The 27,188-nt window shown below is 39.5% G+C and overlaps 1 protein-coding gene across 2 annotated transcripts; it reads left to right on the forward strand.

Annotated features, from left to right (window-relative positions):
* The first annotated feature begins 962 nt into the window (after positions 1–962).
* On the forward strand, positions 963–27,188 carry cbx2 (chromobox homolog 2 (Drosophila Pc class)). 2 transcript variants are annotated; one of them, XM_072558605.1, is made up of 5 exons: positions 963–1,095; positions 1,273–1,316; positions 9,622–9,687; positions 9,960–10,029; positions 23,170–27,188. In XM_072558605.1, exons 1-5 carry the CDS (start codon positions 1,024–1,026, stop codon positions 24,625–24,627), a joined length of 1,710 nt encoding a protein of 569 aa, XP_072414706.1. In that variant the 5' UTR covers positions 963–1,023; the 3' UTR covers positions 24,628–27,188. The 2 variants fall into 2 exon arrangements, with proteins under 2 accessions (XP_072414706.1, XP_072414707.1); XM_072558606.1 differs by lacking the exon at positions 1,273–1,316 and adding an exon at positions 12,810–12,873 and having other exon boundaries at positions 1,013–1,095.

Raw genomic sequence — 27,188 nt, forward strand, 5'->3', positions numbered from 1 at the left:
CTGATTCTTCATGTGCTCCCTTTAGATTTCTGTAAAGCACCTGTAGCATTCAAGTTGAAGGCAATTGCAAAATTCACAATGCCTAGTAATATCATTTTACTGTCACTGCACATCGGTGTGGAAGAGGTGACACACCTCAGTTGGGACCATCATGATCGGGAAATTGAACGATAATTTTGAAAATTTTATTACTTTTGGTGTACTTTTTGTCCTTAATATGTGAACAATATAGACAATAAAAGGATTTGACCACCTGCTACAAAGTAGCAGTGCAATGTCAGGTTTCTTTGTTTCAAATATGCTTTTCACAATAAGGTGTAAACTTTCATACTCGTAAATCAACATGTGCAACGATATTACTCTATCTTGGTGACCGAGAAACCTCTTATGGTTGTGAGTAAAATGTTTTTAAAAAGCTTATTTTAAAGCGAACGAAGCACTTAGACTCAAACTTTACTGCCAGAACTTTACAACGACTGAGAGAGGAACATAATAAATGAGTGATAATGTTTGATCTTAACTGCGGGAAACTGTTGGTCTTCTTTGGCAGTCAGAGAGATTTGATGGAGCTGTCATTGTTAAAGGGTGTTTTTGTTCGTCTGGCTGAGTTAAATAAGTTAAATAAGTCTTGGGGAAAGAATCCACATCACAACACTCGGATGCATTTTATCTGTGATGGCATTGAGAAAAACGGCTTGTTAGATTTGGCACGGATTTTCTGTCTGGTTTGGGAAGTTACGTGACTGTGCTCGGAGTGTTTATCCTTTGTCTCACTCGCCTTTCTGATCGATCGCAAGGGGCTGGCGGCACCAAGAGGGTTAATACGGCGTCGGCAGCGGCGGCTCCATTCTTAACGTTCTCCCAATTCACCTGGCAACCGCTGACCCGTGCCTAGCAACGGTCAGGCCAGGCAGGAGCCGATTGGTCAGTTGGGGATGTTGATGACGTCACGGTCCGCGGCCGGAGTGACGGGTGAAGGGGAGGAGGAGAACGCGCGAGCACAAAGTGGAGCAGCTCGCGGGGATGGAGGAGCTGAGCGCTGTGGGAGAGCAAGTTTTCGCAGCGGAATGCATTCTGAGGAAAAGGCTGAGGAAGGTCTGGGGAAAGAAAGAGAGACGCAAAACAAAAGAGCACTCGGTGCAATTTTGCAGATGAGGCTCACGCGCGGCGATGATGTTGCAGAGGGGTTTTAATTCGTATTGATCATTGGGGGTTGGGGGGTAGTGGCGGTGGTAACGGGACTGACTTGTTTTTTTTCCCCCTCCCCCGCAGGGGAAGCTGGAGTACTTGGTGAAGTGGAGAGGATGGTCTTCCAAGTGAGTGGCACCAGGTTTTAACAATACCATAGCAGCAGCAGCGTGCATGCTCCCAACTCCAGCAACGAGCTGGTTTGAAAGCTTCTTCCTTTGTTTTCCCCCCCCCCGCATCCTATTTCTTCTCATCACTTCCATTCAAAACTAAACATAACGTATTCTATTTCCCCTCTACTTTGTTTCATGATACTATAGTGACATCTTTTTGTTTTGTTTCCCTGCCACCTCCACCATTAAATCTTTTAATTGTTGATTTTGTGTTTTCCATTGTTTAATATATCTTGGTTTCTCTTTTTAAAAAGTGCTACTTTCATCCAATAATCTATATTCTTGCAGTGTCTTAATTGGGCATATACAATGTTGCTTGTAACTTAAATTCTGGCCTGGTTTCACTTTTTTTTAGATTGCTAACACCTTTATTTATATCTTTGTTAGTTTATAATATATCCTTATTTCTCTCAACTTTTATTTAGTTTCTTGAGGCAATATTTTACATCTTTACAAAGGTTATTGTGATGGTGTGGTATTTATAAAATGACTGATTGTGGGTTTACAGAATATATTGTTCAAATAAGGTTGAATTTTTAAAATTTGGTTATCATATAAAATTGTGTATACCTATTAATAGCTTAATATTTGACTTTATTTTAACTTTAAAGTTTGTAGAAATTTCTAGGATGGATCGTTACATCTAACGAGTGTGCATCTGCTGTTTTGTTTGGGGAGGGTGGAAGGGAGAGAAGGCAAGTGAATAGTGTACTAACCTTTTTTTGTTTTGATACAATCAGGTGGCTTCACAATAACAATCTGTTCCCTGTTCTGCAATTTACTTACCCTCCATCTGTGCACCATTCTTCTCCTCCACCCCCACTCCAAACCCTTACAAAAGTGCACCTTTTTTCTGCATTAAACAAAGTGCAAAGTTGTGATAAAGTCTTTACTCCTGCTTTTACAGAGTACTGGACTTGAGTTTTAATGAGTTGCAAACAAAAGTATAAATATTGACCTAAGGTCTTGCAAGCAGTAACAGGACTTGCCTTGCCATCCTTTTTGCTTGATGTTTATGGCTGAGAGGCTGGGGGTTTGAAGAATCAAGTCCAAGGAGACAAAATGAAGTTGTGTACAATATTGTCGGCACAAACCCAGATTTTTTGCACTAAACTTGATTTTTTTTTTGCCATCTCAGCCAAGCAGATAATGAGAAATAATTTTCAGAACTAGAGCACACCAGTGATTTATTTTGGTGTTGTGAGGACAAGACTTGGATTTAAGATGCAAAAGAAATGGAATCTTGGTTGAAACATTCCATTGTTAACTAACCTGAGGCCACTTTCTGCCAGCCATTTATCAATTTGCTAGCAACATTATCCATGTGCTACAATTCCTTGTGTATTTCTCTACTCTTTTATCTAGCTCTGTATAATCTTTTGCATTCCTTTCCTGTTCAAATGATTGCTTCTTAATCTCAAGTATTAAAGACAATTTATTTTTGTTAGACATAGTTGATTCTGCTTCATGAATTAGTGGTGAATTTTTTTAAAATGTGAAAATCACTTAAAACATTTCACAATCTAGGCTTTTCTAAAGTCTTGCTCTAAGGCAATTTCTTTCTTTGAAGAGGAATGATTTTACAGTACAACTGTTTGGGAAAGACAAAACTACAATTAAATGTTATAGTATGCTTTATTACATTTTAGTAGAGGTAGGAAATTGTTTAACAAACTAAGATCTTATTTGGATCTTGTCACCAATGTACAAAATGCAGTTTTTTTTTTTTGCTTTCCTCATTTGAAGTAAAATTATTCTAAAAGGATTTTAAATTATTTTTATACTTTAATTTAAAATTTTCACTAAACAAACAACAACAAAAATAGCCACCCTCAAAGATTGACCAGATTTGATTCTTGGGGTATGAAGTTAGGCCTATGATCTCAAGGAACCTATAAGGATATAAAATGCTTACAGTACTCGGAAGGGTACATTGTTGTTTAAGTGGAGGGGTCCTAGTGTCTAGAGGCAGGGATGTAATCTCTGAATGCTCGCTAGGGATTTGGGACTGAGATGAGAAGGCACGTGCGTCGTCTTTCTATGGCAGTGAACCCTCTAAGCTGTGCATCCACTCTTGAGTTCCATGTGTTCTAATATGCATGCTGACACACTGAATTTTGGTTTCAGCAGGTGCTGCTGCACATGGATCCTCCTCTTCTCCCCCACTTACCCCAAAAAAAGTCACGTGCCTAGTTAAATTCATGGCTATTGATGAATGAATGATTGACCTTTAGAAATTCTCTACCAGAGGGCTGTGCAAGCTCAGTCATTAAGTTCAAGATTGAGATTGACTGACAGATTTTCAGATGTCAAAGATATCAAGAGGTATAGGTATGGTGAGGGAAAGTGACATTGAGGAAAGACATCAGCCATGATCTATTTGAAAGGCAGATTCAGCTTGAGGTATCAAATGGCCTAACTGTTCCTATTTCATATGTTCCTATGTATTTCTTTTTTTTTTTGGACAGGAAAAGTGGAGGAATTAATTCCTCACATTCAATTGTATGGATGCGATGCATTAACAGTGTTATTTTATATTACTACTAAAGTGTACTTTGTCAAGTGTTGTATTTTTACTTCAAAACTGCTCCTGTGATTAGGAAATCTGTGGCCTTAACATTTTTTTTCATGATGAGGGTGTCACTGGCTCGACAACATTTGCTGCCCATCCTTAATTGCCAGAGGGCAGTTAATAGTCAACCGCACTGCTGTGGATCTAGAGTCACATGTAGGTCAGACTAGGGAAGGATGTCAGTTTCCTTCCTTAAAGGACGTTAGTGAACCAGATGGGTTTTTGTGACAATCTATTCATGGTCATCATTAGATTCCTAATTTCAGATATTTTGTTGAATTCAAACTCTATCTGCCATGATGAGCTTCAAATCCTTGAATCAAACCATGCATGTGATTGTCATCGTTTTACTCAGCTGCTTTAGAGTCATGGAGAATTGAAAGCAGATTGTCACCTTTTTAAATATTCTTACAGCTTGAGAATTGGATACAAAGTTGGCTTAAGGGCAGGAGACGGTGATGGCGGAGAGTTCCTTTTGGAACTGGAGGCTTGTGACCAGCAGAGTTCTGCAGGAATTGGTGCTGGGCCCCCTCTTGTTTTTCGTTATATAAATGATTTAGATGAGGATATAGAAATCATGGTAAGTTTGTGGACATCAAAATTGATCTAGTAGAAAGTGAAGAAGGTTATCTAACATTATGAAGAGATTGGGTCAATAGGCTGAGGACTGGCAGATGGAGTTTAATTTGGATAAATGAGGTATTGCATTTTGGCAAAACAAACAAGGGTGGAACTTATATAATTAAAAGTAGGGCCTTAGGTAGTGTTGTAGAGCAGAGGACTACAGATTTGAGTACATAATTCTTTTGAATTTTGTGTCACATAGATAGGATGGTTAAGAAGGTGTTTAGCGCACTTGCCTTCAATGTCTGAGAGTATGGAAGTTAGGACTGCCCTGCTATAGGAAACCTATTATTAAGCTAGGAGGGTTCAGAAAACATGTTTACCAGGTTATTGTCAGGAATGGAGGGTCTGAGTTTTAAAGAGGCTGGGTAGAATAGGAGGAGATTGTGTGGTGACCCTACAGAAGTTTACAAAATCATGACTGATATAGAAAAGGTGAATGGCAAGTGTCTCTTTCCTTTGGTGAGAGATTTCAAGACTAGGGGGCATATTTTTCAAGTTAGAGGAGAATGTTTTTTTTAAAAAAAGACATGGGGGCAACGTTTACACGCTGGTTTGTGTATGGAGTAAATGTCCTGACTGGTTGGATGTGGGTACTGTTACAACGATTAAAAGATATTCAGGTAAGTACCTGAATAAGAAATGTTTGGAGGGATACAGGCCAAGTGCAGGCAGGTAGAACTACAGAAAACCTTAATTACCCGAGTATCAATTATCTGAATACCTGATTATCCGAAGGAGTTCTTGAGGTCCTGATAGAAACATTACATCAAAGATGTGTTTCCAACACTGATAGTGTCTTTTTGTTTACAATGATTAAACAGGCACCATTTCCAAATGACTGACTGCCCGCCCTCTCTCTCACCCCACACTTTCCCTGGAGTTCTACATGGGTGTACCCTAAAACCTCTTCTCCAGATTAGTGTGCGGCACAGTAGCACATTTGTTAGCACTGCTGCCTCACAGCGCCAGAGACCCGGGTTCAATTCTCGCCTCGGGCGACTGCAAATTCCACACAGACATTCTCCCCATGTCTGTGTGGGTTTCCTCGGAGTGCTCCGGTTTTCCTCCCACAGTCCAAAAATGTGCAGGTTAGGTGAATTGGCCAGGCTAAATTGCCCATAGTGTTTGGTGAAGGAGTGAATGTAGGGGAATGGGTCTGGGTGGGTTGCGCTTCGGTGGGTCGGTGTGGACTTGTTGGGTCAAAGGGCCTGTTTCTGCACTGTAAGTAATCTAATCTAATCTGTCCAACATTGTCCTGTACAGGGCAAAAGTGGAACCTGCCAAAAGGTTTGTGTGTATGTGCTATTTGGAGACTCCTTTGGAGGCTACAACAGCAAGCAGTCTTGTTGATGTCTAGTCTGGCTGCCTTGGGGTGGGCGGAGGCTCGCGCAGTGTGCTGCTACCTCGTCTCCTGAACAGGGAGCAGACTTTTTTAAAAAAAAAACCTCCGAGCCCCAGAGGAAAGGCATTTAATCTATTATCCAACCAATAATAATCAATTATCCAAACGAAATAATGCCTGCCTATCTCGTTCTGATAATCTAAGTTCCTCTATTTAGTTTGGGATTATGGTCAGCATGGACTAGTTGAACCGAAACATCTGTTTCCGTGCTGTATGACTGATTCTGTCAAAGTGATGCCTGATAAATCAAGAGACAGTTACAAATCAGCATCACTAAAATTTAGATTATGACAAAAAATGCTTTTTTTAATTGCTTTCCTTAAAGATCAAGATATTTGGGGAGAAATAAGTTGTGCAGTTCATCTGAAGTTACTTTTAGATATTAATACTTTTAGATAGAAACTGTACACTGCTCTAGGTGAGTAGCACCACAAGGTCAGTTCATTTAAGTGGATAGATGGTGACATAGAATAATGGCAACAGTGTGGATTCCTCAGCTGGCTAAGATAGGATGAGGACAGTTGGTCCAAAGAACTATCATGATATTGTGGCATAGACTATGATTAGCAAACATTAGATAACAAAGATGGTACAATGGAGTGTGCGATCACAATCTTTAATACTCAAAATGCTTATCTGGGAGGGGACAGTTTTGATTTGAGCCAAGTTCTCTATCTTTTCCTCGCAAGAAAATGTCTACTAGGTTTGGACATAGGATGAGCGGAACATAATATGAAAAGTATGAGGGCCAACAGGGATGGGGTTACATCTGCAAGAATTGTTACTGTGCATGAAGTTATTTAATATCTCAAATCATATGAATTATAAGCCACTTTCACCTTGCCTGTTCTGGCCTTCACATCGATGTAACTCACTCTGAACTGCTTTCTGAATTGGCCTAGCAAACACTCTATTCAAAGGCAATTAAACTGGATAGGCAACAAATGCCACCTTTGCCATTGCCCATATGGCAAGCTGATTTTTCCCAATTTCTCTACTGTCAAAGTAAAATATAGTAGATACTAGAAATGTGAAATTTAATAAATGTGAATTAATGTTTATTTATGTTTCAGATCATAACATTCCATCAGAATTACTTGAAACATTAACTCAATTTCTTTCCACAGTTGCTGTCTGACCTGCTGAGTAGTCACAACATTTTTTTATTTCACATTTTTTGCTCGCCAGTTTCACTATCTTCAACCATGTGATAATCTATAAATCCTGGTACAAACCAACAACTGGAAGTTTTGCTTACATAATTTTAAGAAACCTTCGCAAATCTATGTTGTCCCCTGAGTAGACCTCAAAAGAAATTGCGTGTAATCTCCGATGACGGAATTACAGAACATTATCCCATCATGGAGTCAACTAAGATCATTATGGAAATGTACTGAAGCCTACATAAATTTCACTTTTATATGGAAAAATATCAGAGCAAACTTTTTGTTCAAAATGTTTTAGTGTTGTGCTCTATTGCATTTTCAGATTTCTTTTATTTGGATGAGAGGCTCTCTGCTTGTGAAGGGAGATGCAATAAGATCCCAGAGCATTATTTGAAGAAAAGAATTCTCCTAGTGCTTTCCCCTCCACGTTCAAAACAGATTTGATTGGTGCTATTTCTAAGACCAGTGTAGAGAATGAGGTGTGTTTGTCAACAGTGAAACAGTGCAGAAGTTATTAATTGGCAGTAAAGCACTTTGGGAAATGAAAGGAGGTATAAAAACTTTTATGCAGCACAATAATTTGGTTCTTGAATCTCTTTCCACCCCCCCCCCCACCCACAGCATGTTCTAACATTGCTTGTGACATCAGAAGAAAATGAATTCAGCCTCTTTTGCTTATCTGGAAACAACTTTGAGTACTGAGACCTAGGAAAATAAAACTGGTTGTACATAAAATATAATTATTTATGACTGAACCTACATTTTTTTTAAACAAAGTTGACATTTGTTTTGCCTTTTTATTCATTCCATTTGCTTTTTTGTTTTTTTTTGCTGTTGCTTCCTTATTTTCTAATCTATGTGGCAAGATTGTTTCTGTTTCCGAACTGTTACACTCTGCCTTCTCTTCAGCCTGAATCTGCAATTTTTTTCTTACCCAGACTGGTGCAGAGCTGAAGGTTACTTTGTTGCATGCTCCTGAAGTCGTCTCCTCCACCTTTCATTCCATGACAGTAGAACAAGAAAGAAAAATAAATATTTCCTCCACACAGTGAATAGTCAGCTCTAGGCCTGTCTGGTTTACCGCATCTCTAAATAGTTGCTGGTATCACTCTGCAGGAAAACCTGAGACTTCAGTTGGGCAATTGCAATGGATGCAAAAGATGACTGCAGGGTCCTAGTGCTTGCAGATGTTTAAAGAACTTGCAGCAGACCGATGTTGTACTGTCTTTATCTGAAGTCCTTTTCAAAATGCTTGTAACGGAGTGCTCTCATATATTTCTAATTCATAGATTACAGGACAATATAAAAACTAAATGATTTGAGGCACTTTTATTTTCCCATCACATCTGTCACTGTACTTAATTTATTTTTTCATGTTTACAGATTTCTATATTTTTCACTTTGTTCCAATCTTAGATTATCTTTATAACTGAAGAGAAAAAAGTTATTCACTTATGTAATACTTTTTCCAACCTCACATGTCTCAATGTACTGTGTTGCTGGGGATGCATTCTTGAAGTATAATCATTGTTGTACTGATTGAAGTATCACGCAATTATCAGTCTTGAGTAATAAATGCCATAATGTGAAATATATTTTGTAGCCATTCAAGGTGATGCATTACCACCCTTTCAAAAATTTAAGGATGAGCAATAAATGCTGGCTCTCACAGCATGCCCACTTAAGAGTGCATTTGTTAAAAATTGTGAAAGCTTAATTTCTGTTAATATTAAGACAACAATGAAACATTTTAAAGATTTTATCTAAGTACGAGTGCCTTTTATTAAGTGTTGAGCAACATAAATAAGGGAAATATTTTTCTATATCACTTCTTTGCCACAAATTTGCTGGTGACTGTGTTGTGTGAAAATTATGCTTTAGTTAACGTTAAGTAATAACTTCCTTGTCAATGCAGTTCTTAGCTTTGACCTTTTTATCTATTGATGGGTTTTTTTTAAATTAACTGAGTTAACACTAAAATCTCAATTTGTTGAATGCTGCTTTGCTTTTTATCAATGGGCCATATAAAAGTTTATTTAATGTAATTCAGGATTAAACTCTGAAACAGTGCCAGGTCACTTACAAAATGGATGAAATATACTTTATTTAAACAGTTAAAAATTATAACTTGTAAACATAGCAAGGTTGCAAATTTAGCCAAACTTTAAAGTCTCTGCTTTGGTCAGGTTAGATCTAATTCAAAACTGTGTTCAATGTGTTTTCTCTTAACACGAAAGGTAATCTGTCATTTCAATATTAGGAAGACTTTTAAAGGCTAAAACAAATCTATTTGACTTGGGTCTTGTTGCCAATTTTCAGTGCCAGCTGAAGCAAAAGTGCACAGTACCTCATAAGCAGGCGAAAGGTAGAAATATCAATAGGTTTGCACTGATTTTACAGCATAAATCATGAACATTATTTCTGTATCTTAGAATCTATTGCGAAGTTACATTTTCCTTTATCTTGTTAATGATATGTTGTTTTTCTGATTAGACATAATAGCTGGGAGCCAGAAGAAAATATTCTTGATCCCCGGCTCCTGCTAGCTTTTCAAAGAAGGTAGGAATGTTTAAATGTTGTTTTCTTCCATTTAATTCCATAACTCTTCAATACCCCAGGCAAGGCAGTGAGTAGACCACCTGTGCCTTCTACTAATTTTGATGTTCACTTAACTACCTAGAAGCTTAAAAGCACAACTGCCCCTCCCAAGTTTTGATTTTTTTTTGCTCCACTAGTTTTTTTATTGTGAGTTTGAGCAGTGTTCTTAAGTTACTAATAGTCATATGAATATTGTGTCTGAGAGTAAGTATGGATACTTTTCTTTATTGCAGCCAACAAGAGAGAGAACTGCAGAATCGGAAACGAGGCAAGAGGCCTAGGGGCAGACCAAGAAAACATGTGGTATGATGGCTTTTTTCTTTTGTTTTATGTCAGACTAATAGTGCAAAGTGTATTTCTTTTTTCAGTGACTCTGATTTAAATTAGCTCCAGTCAGATTAGAATTACAAGCAAGCCACTTTTGGAATACCACCGAGAATGAGTGTTACTTGAATTTATAACCATCTGTTTTAAAGAGGTTAATCACTTGGGTAAATAACAAACGTGCAAGAGCAACCCATGCCAATTTCAAATCTTGTCCTGAGTCGTAAAGAGCCTTATTATAAATATTTAATGACAAATTCCCTAGAGTTGGAGTTTAGGAAAACTAGAACCTCCTGTTGTAAGTTGTCTTTTAGTTTGGGTATCAGTCAGCCATGTCTGCTTAGGCTTTGATGGAATCACTTCATGTGGAAAATAACAATTACTAGTTTATTTAAAATACAAGTTGCTTGCTTAGTGGACAATGTAATTGTTTGTTCCTTTTTTCTAAAAGACAAGCTTAAAGTAATATCTGATCAAAAAAAAATTATTGTGTAATGTTTGGTAAAGTGAAAATTCCATTGTGATTTCCTAGCCATCTATAACCGAGCCTATAATGTGTTTGTAGCCCTTGTGTGGGTTTCATTTCTTTTATGTTGGTAGTGAAATGGGCAGGTATATTGCAGAGAAATGTGGAATGATACATTTTGAAAGGAACACTAAAGAGACATTTTATAAATTCATATTAAACTTCCAGGAACCAAAAGCTTTGATTTCAGGCACACAGAATTTTGAAGGTGACAGGATAAGTTTTTAGAGCTCCAACTGAAATCCATGGCTTTATTAATAGAGACAGGTTTAGCAAAGTTTGCTTGGTTCTTTCTATAATTTATTGGCTAAGCTTCAAATTGATTGAGTATTAGATACTAGGGATAAGGAACTTCAGTTATGTGGAAAAAGAAAAAAACAAGAAAAGGTTAAGGTTAATAGTTATCCAAAACCCAGAGCAAATAAAGAAACCATTTCCACTGTTAGACAGTTAGTATGTGGAGGACACCAATTCATAATTTTAAAAAGAACTACTTAATGCAGTGAGAAGTTGTGATTGGTTATGTACCTCTTGCACGATAGTGGGAGAAGACTTCTAAACTTTAATTAGGAAGTTGACTATATATTTGGAAATGTTTGGACAATACAGAAAGACCGGGGAATGAAACTAATTGAATCGACTCTTTTAAACAGCTGACATAAGCACAATAGGGAAAATATCAGCCTTTTATGTTCTACAATGAACTGCATTACAGTGGCCAAAGTTTCTTTGTTTTAATTTTCAGTGCTTTTGAAAGTATTACGAAGTTGCAACAGTGGTATATACCTGGCAGTATGGAAACATATGTCCTGTCAGAACAAATACAGCCCAACCAATTCCCACCCTATCTGTCTACTCTTGACTATGAGCAAAGTGATGAAGGGTGTCTTCGACAGTGCTGTAAAGTAACTCCTGCTTACAATAACTTGCTGGTGATTTGGGCTGTGCCAGACCATTTCATTCTTAACCTCATTTAAAACCTGAGTCTCAATGGCACAAAAGAGTTGAACTCCAGAGGTGAGAGTGACTGTACTTGACATCAGGATAGTATTTGACAAAGTGCAGCATCAAAGAGCTCTATTAAACGGAGTCAGTGAGGATCTGGGAGAAAATTCTCCACTAGCTGACCTTATATCTATCACAAAGGAAGATGGTTCAAATTATTATTTGATCATTTAGTCCCAGGCCATTACTGCAGTAATTTTTCAGGGTAGTGATCTAGCCCTAACAGTTTTCAGCTATTTAACCTTCCAACTGTCATTAATGTGTCAGAGATGGTGATATTTGCACAATTTTCAGCAATGTTCCTAACTCTTTAGATAGCAAAGCAGTTAATTTCAATATCAGCCCCAACCTGAATGCAGTGCACAAGTCCCGGGCAATGGCCATCTCCAAGAGAGGATGTAACTGTCGCCCAATGATTTTCAATGGCACTACCATAACTGAATCTAGTATGATAACATTGAGGTTTACCATTGATCAACAATTGAACTGGACCAAGCATCTAAACACTGGTGACAGAACCAGGTGAGTGGAATGGGGTTCTGGTGCAAGTAACACATTTCGTGTCTTTTTCAATGCCTGTCTGGGACTGAGTCAACTTTGATTTGCCAGGGAGAGGTCATAACAAAAATTGAGAATATCATGTGAGGTTATGCATTTCAGAAGGAAAAATAGAGCTGAATATTATTTAAATGGATAAAGACTGCTGAAAGCTCCAGCACAGAGGGCTTTGGGACTCCTTGTCCACAAATCACAAGCTAGCATCCAAGTGCATTGGGTAATAGGGAAAGCAGAGGTAATCTGTGTTGCTGGAAAAGAGCAGCAGGTCAGGCAGCAACCAAGGAGCAGGAGAATCGATGTTTCGGGCATTCCTGAAGAAGGGCCAGAGCCCGAAACGTTGAGTCTCCTGCTCCTTGGATGCTGCCTGACCTGCGCTTTTCCAGCAACACATTTTTAAAGCCGAGGTAAAGTATAAAAATACTTGCTAAAACTGTATGACATTAGTCCGATCACCATTGACATGCAGTGAATAACTTACTGTCCCTTATCTAAGGTAAAATATACTGGCATTGGAGGCAGTCCAGAGAACTTTTACCAGGTTTGGAAAGGCCCTCTTATGAGGAGAGGTTGATTCTTTTTGGAACATAAAAATGATAACCTTATTGAAATATATGTAGTCTTTAGGGGACTTGACTGGGTAGATGCACTAAAATTGTTCTCTCTCCTCTAGGATAAGAGGGCATAATCTGCGAATAAAGGGTTACACATTTAAGACAGATGAGGAGGAATTGAAGGTAGTGAACCTGTGCAATTCTTTATTACGAAAGGCTGTCAAGTATATCGAAGGCTGAGACTGATTTTTAACCAGCAAAGGAATCTGATTATAGGTAGAGGCAGAAAGCAAAGTTGAAGGTTACCAGATCAGGCATGACCTCCATTGAGTCGCAGAACAAACTTGATGGGCGGACTGACTGACTGATCTTCTATGTCTTAATCCTATGGAGTAACTGCATATTTTTTTTCCAAATTAACTTGTTTAGTAGATTCTTTTTCTAAATTAACTTATGACCTACCTCTGAGGCGGGTAGAATCTGAACCCATGCCCTTTGGTCTAGAGGTACTCCTGTACCATGAGCTGTATGAGCATATCACATTGCTCTTGAACTGATCAAAGTTCAATAAAATAAATGTTGGGCTGAATATTAAGGGGTCTGAGTGACATGGACTGTAATGAGACGTGTGGTAGAATCTGAGTTTTTGCAAAGAATTAGTGAGTTTTAGCTAGGCAGCAGCAAGTTGCCAATTAAGCGAGATTATGGCATGTTAGATGCTTTGTTAGCAGCCTCTTTATAATATTCAGGTTTCCATTTTGCCAAACTCTCCAAGCAAGCTAGACATCGAAAAAAGCGGATGTGGAAACAAGACTTGGTTCTTGGTGGATTCAGCTTGTCACTTGCTCAATGTTCCATTTGATCAAACTGCACCCAAGGCTATAATCCACAGGTACCATTTGAACATGCCCCGTATCGAAGGACATTGGCAGACACCGATTCCAATCTCTTACTGCCATGATGTCATCTGTGGTGGGGAACTCTGTAAATAGACTGGCAAATAGCATTGGAAGGCTACTGAAGGGGCCCAGCCACATCTGTGCTGCTAGCTTGCTCACTTAGTGGCTACCTATTTGCTTGCACCATCCATTCCTTGGTTTGTTGTGAAATTTAGCACAACTAGGCAGTTTGCCTAGCTCTTCAACAGTCCTCCCATCGTACATCTTACAGTAAGGCAATCTCATTTCTGCTCCATTTGCCGTAAGTATTGGGGAGTTGTGCTGCAAAGTCCATTATACAGCACAGAAACTGACCTTTCAATCCAACCAGTCTATGCCAACCATGATCCCAAACTAAACTAATACCATCTGCCTGCACTTGGCCCATATTCCTCAATATTTATTATTCTTGCACGTATCCAAATGTATTTTAAACACTAACTGTGCCTGCATCTGCAATTTCTCTGGATGCTCATTCCACACACTAACCACACTGTTTCTAAAGCAAAAAAGTTGTCCCTCATATCTTTTAGGTCTATAGAGGCACCCATCGGTCAAAGCATCCCAGCGCAGTACATCAAATATACCAGTCCAGGGTTTTAGCAATGGTCAGGCATCAATCTGGGTGATTACATTCCAGTGCTTTGCCTCTGCAATCCATTGAGCATGTCAGTCAGTCCTGTGGCTCCATAGTAGCTAGTCTGAGTTTAGTGACTGGTTTTATGGAAATTTACAGCCAGCAGTCTAGGGTCTCTGTACTTGTAGGAAGGTGCGTGCATACAAATTTAGGATATGAGACAATTTGAGGCCACTGGAAAGACTTGCTAGGAAGGGAATTTAGATATTCAGGGCTCCGTGACACATTCAGGCAGAGGCTGCAAGACACTGGATGAGGAATGCTCACTATTACCTTACATTTTGCTGGAAGCCAAAGTGTCATGGGAAAGAAAATGGCTGCACTCTTGCTAAGAGTGATTGGGGTAGCTGCTGACTCCTGTTAGGACAGGGCTGCAGCACCCAGATGCCAGGGCTTTTTTAAGGGAAAGGCACTGAACACTGGTCCATGCACTCTAAATGACAAAGACCTACAGCATCCTAATCCTTAAATTTCCTAATCCATTGTTCCACTTTGCCACAGACTGAGGAGGGCCAAAGGTATGCATGTGACCTGATAGCCTGTGCATGCATTGATCCTCTTTGCTTCCAGACAATGCCCTAGGCTCAGACCTCCATTCATGGAACTTTTATCTGTGGCCTTGATTATGTCACTAAGTCATTCAGGCCTACACAGTGACTCTCAAAGACCAATGTAAGATTAAATCAATGAAGTTTATATAATGGATTATAAATAATTTTGCCCTTGTCATCTAATACTGCTGAAGTGTTTTTAGTAGGTCGTCTTCCTCTTCTCCTTCCCACCGTATGCTAATGTCCTTCCTGGTCCTACACCTGGAGTGGAAGGAACTGGTTTGGCAGTGTTGCCCATGAAGGTTTTGTCGTGTGACTCTGGAGTGTGTGTCTGAGTGGGCTAGACATACTAAGGCTCATCTTACCCTAGAAGTAATTTGACCCTCCTTGGTGTGAACTTCCAAGGGAAGAAAGGTCAGGCAAGGTTGAGCTGGAGGGCCTGGTTACCTTTGGACTGTTGAGAAGAAACTTTTGAGCACCCTGTGTGATTCCTCCTCTGGCTAGATGCCTCTGTCACTACCCTGCCTCATTGTGAGAAAGGGACACTGCAGTTTGTGCCAAGATCAATGGCTTGGATGCAAGTGTGAATGTATGAAATGACAGAACTGTGACACTCACCCTGGTGCAATGGAGATGACCTTCCTACATCAGTGCTGGCCATTCCTGTACACAGTGGAGACCATGCTAACCCAGGTGGTGGCAGGTCAGGCTCTCAGGGTCTGGTCGAGTGACTGTGTCCTCCAGCAAGAAGATCCCTTGACCAGTACCTCTGGCTTCCTGTCAGAAAATTATGGTGCCATCTTCCCTTTTTCTGACACCTTCCAGAAATGTTGAGCAAGCAAGGCATCTGTCTAATGCCATTACATGTTCAAATACATAGCAACTTCTCACCTCTTTAAAGGTGTTGTGGCCATGAGAGATGCTGGTCTCTCAGTGGATATTTGCTGAGTGGTGAGTCAGGATAGGTAGTTAGTGAGGCTAATTTGGTAAAATGCAGCGAACGATCTTGTTAGGCCTTGTGGTGAAGAACACTCAAAACATCACTGCAACTCTGATTTTTGCCATTGGATTCTATTTAATAGATGAGAGTTGAACAAATATTGAAGAAATGGCAATGTTACTAGGACGGAATCCTGTAGCAACTTCACCATATAGTGATTCAAAGTAAGTGGCTCACTTTGAGGGCAACTCGACTGCAGCAGTGTTTGTGCGTGGAGCAGGCTGCGATAGGCTCGGAGTGGGGACCTTTCAGAAGTCCTGGAGCCACGTTTGGGACTTGGTGTTGAAAATGAGCTCTAAGTACTTTTTATTTACCTCAAAATGGCACCAGATTGTTGTGACAAAATGCTTTTCATTGTATCTCCTTAAACGTATTTGACAGTAAATCATGCATTCATTTGTGCATGCATTCCAATGAACTTCCTGCATTCCATACATGAATTTACAAAAGTTGCTTTGTGAACTGTTTCCTTTTTTTCTTTTTACAGATACTTTAGTCATCAGTGAGAAGTTGCATATCCTGATTTAATTGTGTAATAGTGTCACAAATCATAGTATGAAGAGGTTTCTTTCGCAATTTCTAACTTGCCCATCCTTAACCCATTTCTTTTTGTTTTTAAAACAAAAGTGTGTACTTCAGTTAATGAGAAAAATCAACATAGATTTCAACATGTTCAGACCATTCATGCCTCTCTGAATTTCTTCCATCTTGGCTACTCCCTTAAACTCTATCAAACCGGCAGACAAGGGAGGTGCGGTGGTAGTTTGGCGCACTGATCTTTACGCTGCTGAGGCTAAATGCCAGCTCGCGGACCCCTCTTCCTACTGTCCCCTTGACCATGACCCCACCTCCCACCACCAGACCATCCATAGCCTCCTCTGCTCAGGGGATCTCCTATCCACCGCCTCCAACCTTATTGTCCCACAACCGCGCACCGCCTGTTTCTACCTCCAGCCCAAAATCCACAAACCTGACTGCCCCGGCCGACCCATTGTCTCAGCCTGCTCCTGCCCCACCAAACTCATCTCTGCATACATCGACACGGTCCTGTCCCCCTTAGTCCAAGAACTCCCCACCTACATTCGGGACACCACCCACTCCCTCCACCTCCTCCATGATTTTCGCTTCCCCGTTCCCCAATGCCTTATCTTCACCATGGACAACCAGTCCCTGTACACCTCCATTCCCCATCACGAAGGGCTCAAAGCCCTCCGCTTCTTCCTTTCCTGCCGTACCAACCAGTACCCTTCCACTGACACCCTCTTTTGACCGACTGAACTGGTCCTCACTCTGAACAAATTCTCTTTCCAATCCTACCACTTCCTCCAAACCAAAGGAGTAGCCATGGGCCCCAGCTATGCCTGCCTCTTCGGATATGTGGAGCAGTCCGTCTTCTGCAGCTACACTGGCACCACCCCCTACCTTTTCCTCCGCTACGTCGATGACCGTATCGGCTCTGCCTCGTGCTCCCACAAGGAGGTTGAACAGTTCATCCACTTTACCAACACCTTCCACCCCGACCTCAAATTTACCTGGACCGTCTCAGACTCCTCCCTCCCCTTCCTAGACCTCTCCATTTCTATCTCAGGCGATCGAATCAACATGGACATTTACTATAAACCAACCGACTCCCACAGCTACCTAGACTACACCTTCTCCCACCCTGCCCCCTGTAAAAAATGCCATCCCATTTTCCCAATTCCTTTGTCTCTGCTGCATCTGCTCCCAGGAGGACCAGTTCCAATACCGAACAACCCAGATGGACTCCTTCTTCAAAGACCGCAATTTCCCCCCCAGATGTGGTCGATGCTCTCCTCCACGTCCTGCTCCTCTGCCCTTGAGCCCCGCCCCTCTAATCACCACCAGGACACAACCCCACTGGTCCTCACCTACCACCCCACCAACTTCCATATAAGTCGTATCATCAGTCGTCATTTCTGCCACCTCCAAACTGACCCCACCACCAAGAATATATTTCCCTCCCCTCCCCTATCAGCGTTCTGGAAAGACGCTCTGTGACTCCCCCGTCAGGTCCACACCCCCCCCCCACCAACCCAACCTCCACTCCCGGCACCTTCCCCTGCAACCGCTAGAAATGCAAAACTTGTGCCTTCCCCTTCTTCCTCCACCCCCCCCAACCTCCACCACCACCTTCCCTCCAAGGCCCCAAGGGATCCTTCCATATCTGCCACAAATTCATCTGCACCTCCACGTTCATCATTTACTGCATCCGCTGCACCCAATGTGGCCTCCTCTATATTGGGGAGACAGGCCACCTACTTGCGGAGAACACCTCTGGGACACCCGGACCAACCAACCCAACCATCCCATAGCCCAACACTTCAACCCCCCCTCCCACTCCACCAAGGACATGCAGGTCCTTTGACTCCTCCATCGCCAGACCATGCAACACGACGGTTGGAGAAAGAGCGCCTCAGGTTCCGCTTAGGAACCCTCCAACCACAAGGGATGAACTCAGATTTCTCCAGTTTCCTCATTTTCCCCCCCCACCTTGTCTCAGTCAAATCCCTTGAACTCAGCACCACCTTCCTAACCTGCAATCTTCTTCCTGACCTCTCCGCCCCCACCCCCTCTCCGGCCTATCACCCTCACCTTAACCTCCTTCCACCTATCGCATTTCCAATGCCCCTCTCCCAAGTCCCTCCTCCCTACCTTTTTTATCTTGGCCTGCTTGGCACACTTTCCTCATTCCTGAAGAAGGGCTCATGCCCAAAACATCAATTTTCCTGCTCTTTGGGTGCTGCCTGACCTGCTGCGCTTTTCCAGCAACACTTTTTCAGCTCTGATCTCCAGCATCTGCAGTCCTCACTTTCTCCTACTCCCTTAAAACTCAACTTTTTGAATGGATATGATGGACAAGTAATGTAAGCATTTACTGTGGCCTGGCTAGACCATAAATGACCAGTTCTATCCTGCCAAAACTGTTGACTGTTGCATAATTGTCCTGAAGATAAACCTCAGTTTATTTTCTGTTCTGTAAACTGTCTGTCTTCATAATCACCACCACAAGGTCCTATCTTCTCCACCATTGCTTTCAAAATATGAAGAATTATGGTGTAACTTTGGTCTCTATTTTATTTATAATCTGTTTTTCTGTATTTTCCCCAGCCCATCAGTCCAAACTTAGCTCAAGTTTCCCTCTGCTCTCTCCTTGAACTCGTCTCATTCAGCCATTCCATTGAAAAACTATTTTGTATCTCTGTGACGTCAACCCACATCACAGCCACTTCACCTCAACTACTACTGAAATCCTCGTCCTATCCTTTTGTTATATCTAGTTTGACTATTCCAGTGCAGTCCTGACCAGCTTCCTACTTTCTACCTTGCATAATCTTGATCAACCAAAAATCTGCTGCCATGTCTTAATTCTAATCCAGCTCCGTTTACCTATCACACTCTGCTCTTTGAAGGATTGGCAAGTGATGCTTTTATTTAAAAATTCTCAACCTTATTAACAAATCCCTCCATGGCCTCTCCCCTCCATATGTTTTCCATCCTTACTACCCTCCATAGATATTAACACTCTTCCAATTCTAACTTGGAATTTCCTGATTAAATCCTACTGCCTTGTTTTCCCTCCTTTTTTCTTTTTTTTATTTGAAGGATTCTTTTCAACTCTCCCCGTAACCAAGCTTTTGGTTATTTGCCTTAACTTCTCAGTCATTTGGTGTCAAATAATACCTCTCTGAAGCAGTGGTATAATTTGTACTCTAATAGTACTCCAGTGCAAGTTACAGTTGGTAAAGTTGTGTAATATCAATTAAGCAAATGGGCATTTTGGGTTTACTACAAATGTCATTACTAGGCACTAGAAACACTGATCTCTTGTCTCTTACCTAAAATAAATCTAATTGAAACCTCACTCACTAGTCAATTTTTGACTAGTTAACTCTTTAGTAAGTAAAATGTGATCTGCTTCCAATACTGTATCAGTTCTGTAGAAATTGTCTGCTGAGGAAAGCATCAACTAATCTAGAATGACACTCCCATTTTGGTACAAAGGACATGCTGCATTGTTGAAGTAGTATCCTTCAGCTGAAGTGTTCTGATAGTTCAGTTAAAGATACTGAACTACCTTTGCAGCACCATTTTCTCCTTTTTTTTTTAAAAAAAAGGACAAACAAGTGGAATGCTGTCCAGTGACCTGGTCAGCATCCATACATCAATTAACAACATTTTAAATAAACAGAACAGTATGACATTGTCACATTATTATTGTTTTGAGAGAATATTAGTTGAGAATGGTTGTGGATTTTATCTGCATAATAGCTCCTGCACTTGACAAAGTAACTTATTGCATAAAGTGTTTTCGGTATGAAAGGTAATTGCCTGAATGAAATCATTAAAATTATTAATTACAGAAGTGTTTGAGGCCGTTAACTGTTTACTACTTAAAATGCTGAGATTTGCAGAATTAAAATATGGCTTTTTTTTTAACAGACCTTCATCGTTTCTAAAAGAAATAAGCATAAGCCCAATTGCTGAATGAGGGAAGGTGGAGTTATATTGCAACACGTATTCAAAATGTCACGATACAGTGACATACCTCATTACAGAACATTGTTAAATATGCCACTGGGTATTGGATGTCCTTATAAATATCTACTTCATGAAATTGATTTTTGACAGTTCAAAGATATTCTGTACGATATTTTACTTTTGAGTTTTCTGTCAGTTTGAACACAAATCCAAATTGAAAATAACTAAACTAATTTATTGCTCCCATAGCAAAGGAGGTAGAAAGAAAAGGAATAAAAATTGAAAGAAATACAGAAAAGGAGATGCTGATTGTTATTTGATACAAATATGGCAGATGGAATCACAATTGCAGTGTTCTTAATTCTATTAAATCTATTTCTTTTATTACAACAATAATAAACTGCTACAACTATATTCTGTTCACACTGTTAACCTTCTCCAAATATTTGAATTTTGAAATTGCTGCAATTTTTTTGAAATAAACTTCAATTATTGGAACTGACTGACAGAATGAGCAGTTTTAAAAATCTTGCTGTCTGAAACGTGTTATTAGTGTTCAGTTTACCCTAGCTGGTACCTTTTAAAGGAATCTGCAACATTTAGTGTATGGGGAGGTGACAGCTTAGCGGTATTATTGCTGGACTGTTGATACATCAACCCAGGTAATGCTCTGGGGACCTGGGTTTGAATCCTGCCAAAGCAAATGGTGGAATTTCACTTCAATTTTTAAAAAAATTTGGAATTAAGAATCTAATGATGACCACAAATCCAATGTCTATTGTTTGAAAAAATCCACCTGGTTCACTGACCCCTTTAGTGAAGGAAACTACCATCTTTGCCTGATCTGGCCGATGTGTGACTCCAGCCCAACAGCAATGTGATTAACTCTTAATTGCCCATTGGGCGATTAGGGGTAATAAATTCTGGTTTAGGCAATGCCCTCATTCTGTAAATGAATAAATAAAACCTAGACACCTGATTGCATTAGTTACTTGGTTTTACAAGAAAATTGAATCTCATGTAGATATATTTGCATTGTAGAGCTCAGTCTCAATCCAGAAGAATAATGGGGAAGAGACAAATATCTAGACAGTTTGGTGCTGTTGTTGCATTTTCATTGTAAACAAGATTTTTGTCCTTCAAATTCAAAAAATAAAATGCTCCCAATTGAAGTGATATTTCTGTACTGATTTTGGAAGAGTTGAAAAATTAGTTTTTAAGTTTAAAATTTTTGCTCTACCCTGCTGCCAGCATTGTGCATAATCTTCTAATTGTATAACTAGGCAGAAACTTGCTTGTTAATTTTGCTAATTCTTCTCTTTTAACTCGTTACAAATGTAGGTATTCAAAAATAGTAGCTTTGGATGGCTTTTGTTTCCATCCCTTGCATTGATGACCCAAAGAAAAGTGTACTTCTGAAGCCATTTGGGTTTAGCTCTACAGTATATGGTGTAACATTGCCCACAATTAGAGTTGATTTTAGCTGTTGGTCAACAGTGTATAGGCTCATTGCCTGGCCTTTGTGGCAAGAGGAGAGGTACTTTTCAATGACCTGGCCTTATTAATATAGAATTGGTGAGCTGCATGACTCAAATATGTGTATTGTTGCAACTCTTGCTCTGATGGGGTGCGATATGCCAGCTAAGTCCAGAAGTGGATACAATGGCAAAGGTAGCAGGGAACCTTTAGTGTCCATAAAGCAACTTAAATGCTTTGTCTTTCTGTCCAGCTGCCATTCTTTTTTACTGAGCTGAGCAGCAGCTGATTAAGTTTACCCAGTAGGTAGTTAAAATTGCATCGGACCCTAAAACCATACTATCATGATTAACAAAGAGTAAAGATCTTTCCATCAAGAAGGCACTTGGCGACTGCTGGGAGAGTGGCCTGAAGAAAAATAGAGCAATCAGTCTATTACCACCATGAAGCAGATGGAGTTAAATTCCTCTCTTAATGTTTTTTCCCCTCTATTTTCACTAAAAGTAAAATTGCCAACATTTTATTTTTTTAACAAAGCCTTTTAATTGTTTTTTATTTCCTGAACCCGTAAACTCAGTCTTGAGGGTTATGTCGATCACTTCTGGAAGTGATGTACCACTAAATGTGGGGGAGGATCCCTTGTTGCACAAAAAGTATGATTTAGTGTTTTCACTTGCAGGGAGTCTTGCCTGTTGCTAGTATGTTTCTAGATAATTTTGCTCAAAAACCACTATTTTATTGATGAGATTTCATTATCTCCAAAGGATGCTAAGAAAATAGCATCCTTTGGAGTAGTGTTAATTTTAGTCTGGAACTAGCATATGAACTTGTTACTGAAGAAAAGGTTATAAAAAGAAGTTCACATTTCCATAATTGATATCTTTAGCTTTCAACATGAATTAATTCTAGTCCTCCTGTAATAGTCAATGGTTTTAATTCACTAATTATTCATGGTGCAGAGTTGCAAGACCCTGTTAGATTCATTTATGTACTGGGCAAATAAACTTTTTTTTTGTTATTGGAATAAAATTGTCTTCACCATAAATCAATTTTGACAAAAGACCAAGATCTATACATTGACATTTCAATTTTAACAATCAATATGCATCTTAAAGAATGTAAAAACAAATGCTGTAAATGGTCAAACATTTGTTTCAATGAACAGAATAGTGAGCTTCATGCATGAATCTTTCTTCAGAATGTGCTGGCTTTTCATGATCCCAGTCTGCCTGTACACTCCAAAAAACGTGGTCTGACCTGACTGTTTGGAGCATTGTTTGTTTTTGTTTTGGATTTCTAACACTTAGAATTTTTTTTTGTTTTGTGGCATTTTCCTGGAGCAACTTAGCTTTTGTCCTTTTTTTTGGTTTAACCTAGGAACAAGAGGCTCTCCTTTCTTCAAAATCAAGTAGCTCTTCTGAAGAGGATGAAGATGAGGATGATGAGGAAGAGGAGGAGGACGAAGAGGAAAGTGATGATCAGGCACAGACCACACTTCGGAGCAATGAACGGCGGGAAGAATCTGAACGTAACCCTCAAAAACGAATCCAAACCGAAATCTGCCAAACCAAAACAGATCTGAAGGACACTGGCAAAAAGAAACGGACCAGCAAAGTAATTTGCACTGAACTTCGGAAGAACATAAAAATTAAACCAGGAAAGACTTTGAAAACATCTGGAAATGATACAAGTGGTGACTCTGGAACAGATGAATCGTCAAAAGAGAAATTAGAAAAACCACAGGGACTTTTGAGTGAGAATAACAATGTCTCAGAAAAGAGCACTTTGGAATCTGTAAATGTATCTAGTGGGATGTTGAATCAGAGCATTTTTAATTCTGCAAAATCCAGTAATCCCAGGGCAGCCTTGCAAGCAGCAAACCGTACAGGAGCAGGCCAGCATTCGTCAAGCGTACATTCTGTCAGCACAATGACACTGAATAAGACTGCTTCTGAAATGCAGCCTGGGAATACAACACTGATAAATCCACAGGGAATGAATGAGAAAAATAAGATTGGTTTAATCAAGAATCCAGGAAATGCTAAAAATGCAGAGTTGGGCAAATCAGACTGTGACTCAAAGGGTTTGAACATTTCTGGACCATTGAAGTCCAATTCTGGTGTTTGTAATTCGTCTAATTCAGGATCAAATTCCCAGAGTGCAAATGGTCAATGTACTGGTACCCTTGGACGGAACTTACCAACGCCAAACTCTCAGAACACTAATTCAGGATTAAATTCACATGCCTTAAATCTACAAAGTACCAACAAAACAGGACTGAGTTCAAAAAGTGGAACTAGTCCATCGGGTTTGACTTCAAAAAACATCAGTAGTTTGTCATTTGTGATCTCTAGAAGTGTTGGAACTGCAGGACTGTGTTCAACTGAATTGAACGCTCATGTTTCTAATAAAGTATTAAATTCACAGGCTGGCAATAGTCAGGCATTGTGTGAGAGCAGTGGAAAGGATAGTATTGAGAAGGAGAATCAGATTAAAGCCGATAAGGAGACTACAAACACTGCAATTCTTCATTCTGACAACCAAATCCATGACATTGATAAAAAGGATGTTTCATCTGAGATATCTAAACAAAACAGCAACATGCCAACAGAGCTGAGCACAGGTGAGGAGACAATGAGTTCGGATTCTGATCATGACTCTTCATTTTCGAGCATTCCAAACCCATCCATTTCAGTCCAGACAAACCAAGACTGGAAACCCACCCGCAGTCTGATCGAGCATGTGTTTGTCACTGATGTAACCGCCAACTTGGTCACAGTAACAGTGAAGGAGAGTCCAACTAGTGTCGGCTTTTTCAACATTCGACATTATTAGAGTCATTAGCTGATTGATCTTCCTTTACAAATCGGTTTTGACTTTGGCCTTTATGACCTTTTGCCTTGTACTTTACAGCTATAAACACCATTTACTAAAGTGCACAAATTAGTTTCTTCCTTTTTGAACAAAAATAGTGCATTACATAGAAGTAGACCCTATGATTTGGCTGTTTTTTATCAGATAGTCAATCAACAGCCCAATTTAGCTTTTGTTTTTGTATGTAGACTTTATTATGTAAATTGAATCTGGTTTGACTGTGCAAAATAACATCTGTTTGCCTATCCATTTTTATAAAATGAAGGTAAAAGAATGAAAAACAAGAACAAATAAATAATTTGTATTGATGCTGAGAGCAGTAAAAGCCTGGGAAGATCAGCCATGATGAAGCTTTGTTTTAGTGATTATTATAGGTGTTTAGTCAGTGCATGGAACTTTATAGGAGGAAAGATGACCATGGCGCAATAGTATAACATGTTGCTGAAACAACTTATGATTTTGATTTTTATTCACTAGGAAGTGCAAGAAGGGTACCAACTACAAGCATATGTATATGCCCTTTTCTCAGAATGGATCCAGTATTGATTGAGCTATAGCTGAGAGTTGACATCCTAATTGGCCACCAGAAATTCATAACACCATTCATCATTTTGTTTCAGTTGGAGGGTTGATTAAACTTTAATACTAAGAGCAAGAAATGAAAAATTAACAAATTAATGCTATTTGATTATTAGAATAGCAATTTTACTCTGTTCCTTGTACTCTGAAACTTCTTGAAACACTTCAACAGTGACCAAAATATTTTGTTCACTAATCAAGGAAATGTCACATTGCATTTTTTTTTGAAAGCGGTGCTTTATCCTGGTTTACAGATATAACTTTAATCTGCGCTGATAAGCTGTTAGAAAAACAGAACTCTAATGAGTCCACCAGCAGTGTAGCAAATGAAGAGGTGTAATTTTGAGTTTGTTTCAGTGTTAGTATTGTTTATGAACTAGGTTATGGATCAAATTTAGGAGAAAAAAAACAACCTTTAAACTTTGAATCCAGTTAAGAAGGATCTGCCAAAACATAGCTCTTCAAATTTCTCTCATTTCAATGGGAAATCTTCACACTTGTGAAACCTAGTCTTCCTACTGCCCACTCATTTCATCTTTTTTTTTGTCCTTTTCAAATCTAGTGGTGTCCTAATACTGTATCACCCTTTGCTCAAAGTCAAACTTTGTGGGTGCAAGTCTTAATCTATGAACAGGCTGGCATTCCTATTCTGATGCAGAGGTAGTGTGGATGTTTTAAGTGCCATGTTTCAAACAAATCATTTTTAAAGATTCTGGCCATCTAGATGGGTACAGAATTATCTGGAATCTTACTATGATGCAGGTTCTATTTCTGTTAGGCTTCCTTGTCTTACCCCACAGTGATGCCCCTCAAAAGTTATATCTAGCTAATTGTCTCTGTACAATAAAGAGAAAAGCCTATGGTATTTTAGGGACTGTGGCTAATTACCTAAGTGGTAGATTCACCATGGAATACCAAATAAGTTAACAACTAGAGTTTTTTTTTATTGAACATGGCTTGAACCTGTGACTGATATGAAGAGAGTACACCCGAGAATGAGTAGCTTTGAGCTTGTTGTGCTATTCATTTAGAAATGGTTTATCTGTATCTTGTATCTTACTTGACTCTTAGCTAATCTGTCAATTGCTATTTCGTAAACTGAAATTGAGCCAATATCCACAGGGGGTGGGAAGGGGAACGAATTCCAGCTTCCACTGAAAAATGCTCCCTGACTTGATCCTGAATGGTCTTGCACCATCAGGCTCCCACTTCATTCTGGATTTCTCCACCAAAGGTAAAAGCTTTTCTGTATCTACATTGCTTTGAATCCTATCATTTTAAATACCTCAAATTAGATCACCTAAATGCAAGGGAATGCAACTTTTCATAATTAATTTTTCGGGACCATTTATCATTCTTGTGATTTCAACATTGTTTTGCACATACGTACGCACACATGCATTCAGTTCTAGCTCATTGCATTGGAATGTAATATAGCTGATGGGATCTGATTGAATCTTTGGTATATCTCAAACGTAACTTGTTTTTGTATACCAGTCTTCCTGAGATGAAGAGTAACTTCCGTTAGTCTTTGACTTATTTGTGGCTACGTAAGCCAAGCTTTAAACCTAAATAACAAACTTACTGATGGTTTAAAAGTTGTGAAATGTGACTTTAAAATGAAGTAGCTCACTGTTTACCCATATGGGCATTCATCTATTAGTTAAGGTACTGGATAATGACTCGTGGTCAAGAAATCATACTTGAACAAGAAATTTAATCTCTCTCTGGGAGGAGAGGGAAGGTGAAAATACTAACTTTTTTTTATTATTGAGGTCTTTGAATAGCTGTAGATTTAACCTTTAGGCTAACTCTCAGCAGTAGGTTCAGCATTAACTTAATTTTTATAAAATTTAAAATGTGTATGAAAGTGCTACTGTGAAGTTGTTTTGTACTTTTTTCAAAGGAGCAGAAAGTTGATAAATAAACAAATTCAAGTTGCA

This window comes from Chiloscyllium punctatum, chromosome 39 (assembly GCF_047496795.1).
Source record: "Chiloscyllium punctatum isolate Juve2018m chromosome 39, sChiPun1.3, whole genome shotgun sequence".
Taxonomy (NCBI): Eukaryota; Metazoa; Chordata; class Chondrichthyes; order Orectolobiformes; family Hemiscylliidae; genus Chiloscyllium; species Chiloscyllium punctatum.

Excerpts from the sequence above, each read along its gene's own strand:
- cbx2 (XM_072558605.1), top strand. The coding sequence starts at position 1,024 with ATGGAGGAGCTGAGCGCTGTGGGAGAGCAAGTTTTCGCAGCGGAATGC. Across the intron at positions 1,317-9,621 it reads TGGAGAGGATGGTCTTCCAA|ACATAATAGCTGGGAGCCAG; the intron begins GTGAGTGGCACC and ends TTTTCTGATTAG. Across the intron at positions 9,688-9,959 it reads CTGCTAGCTTTTCAAAGAAG|CCAACAAGAGAGAGAACTGC; the intron begins GTAGGAATGTTT and ends TCTTTATTGCAG.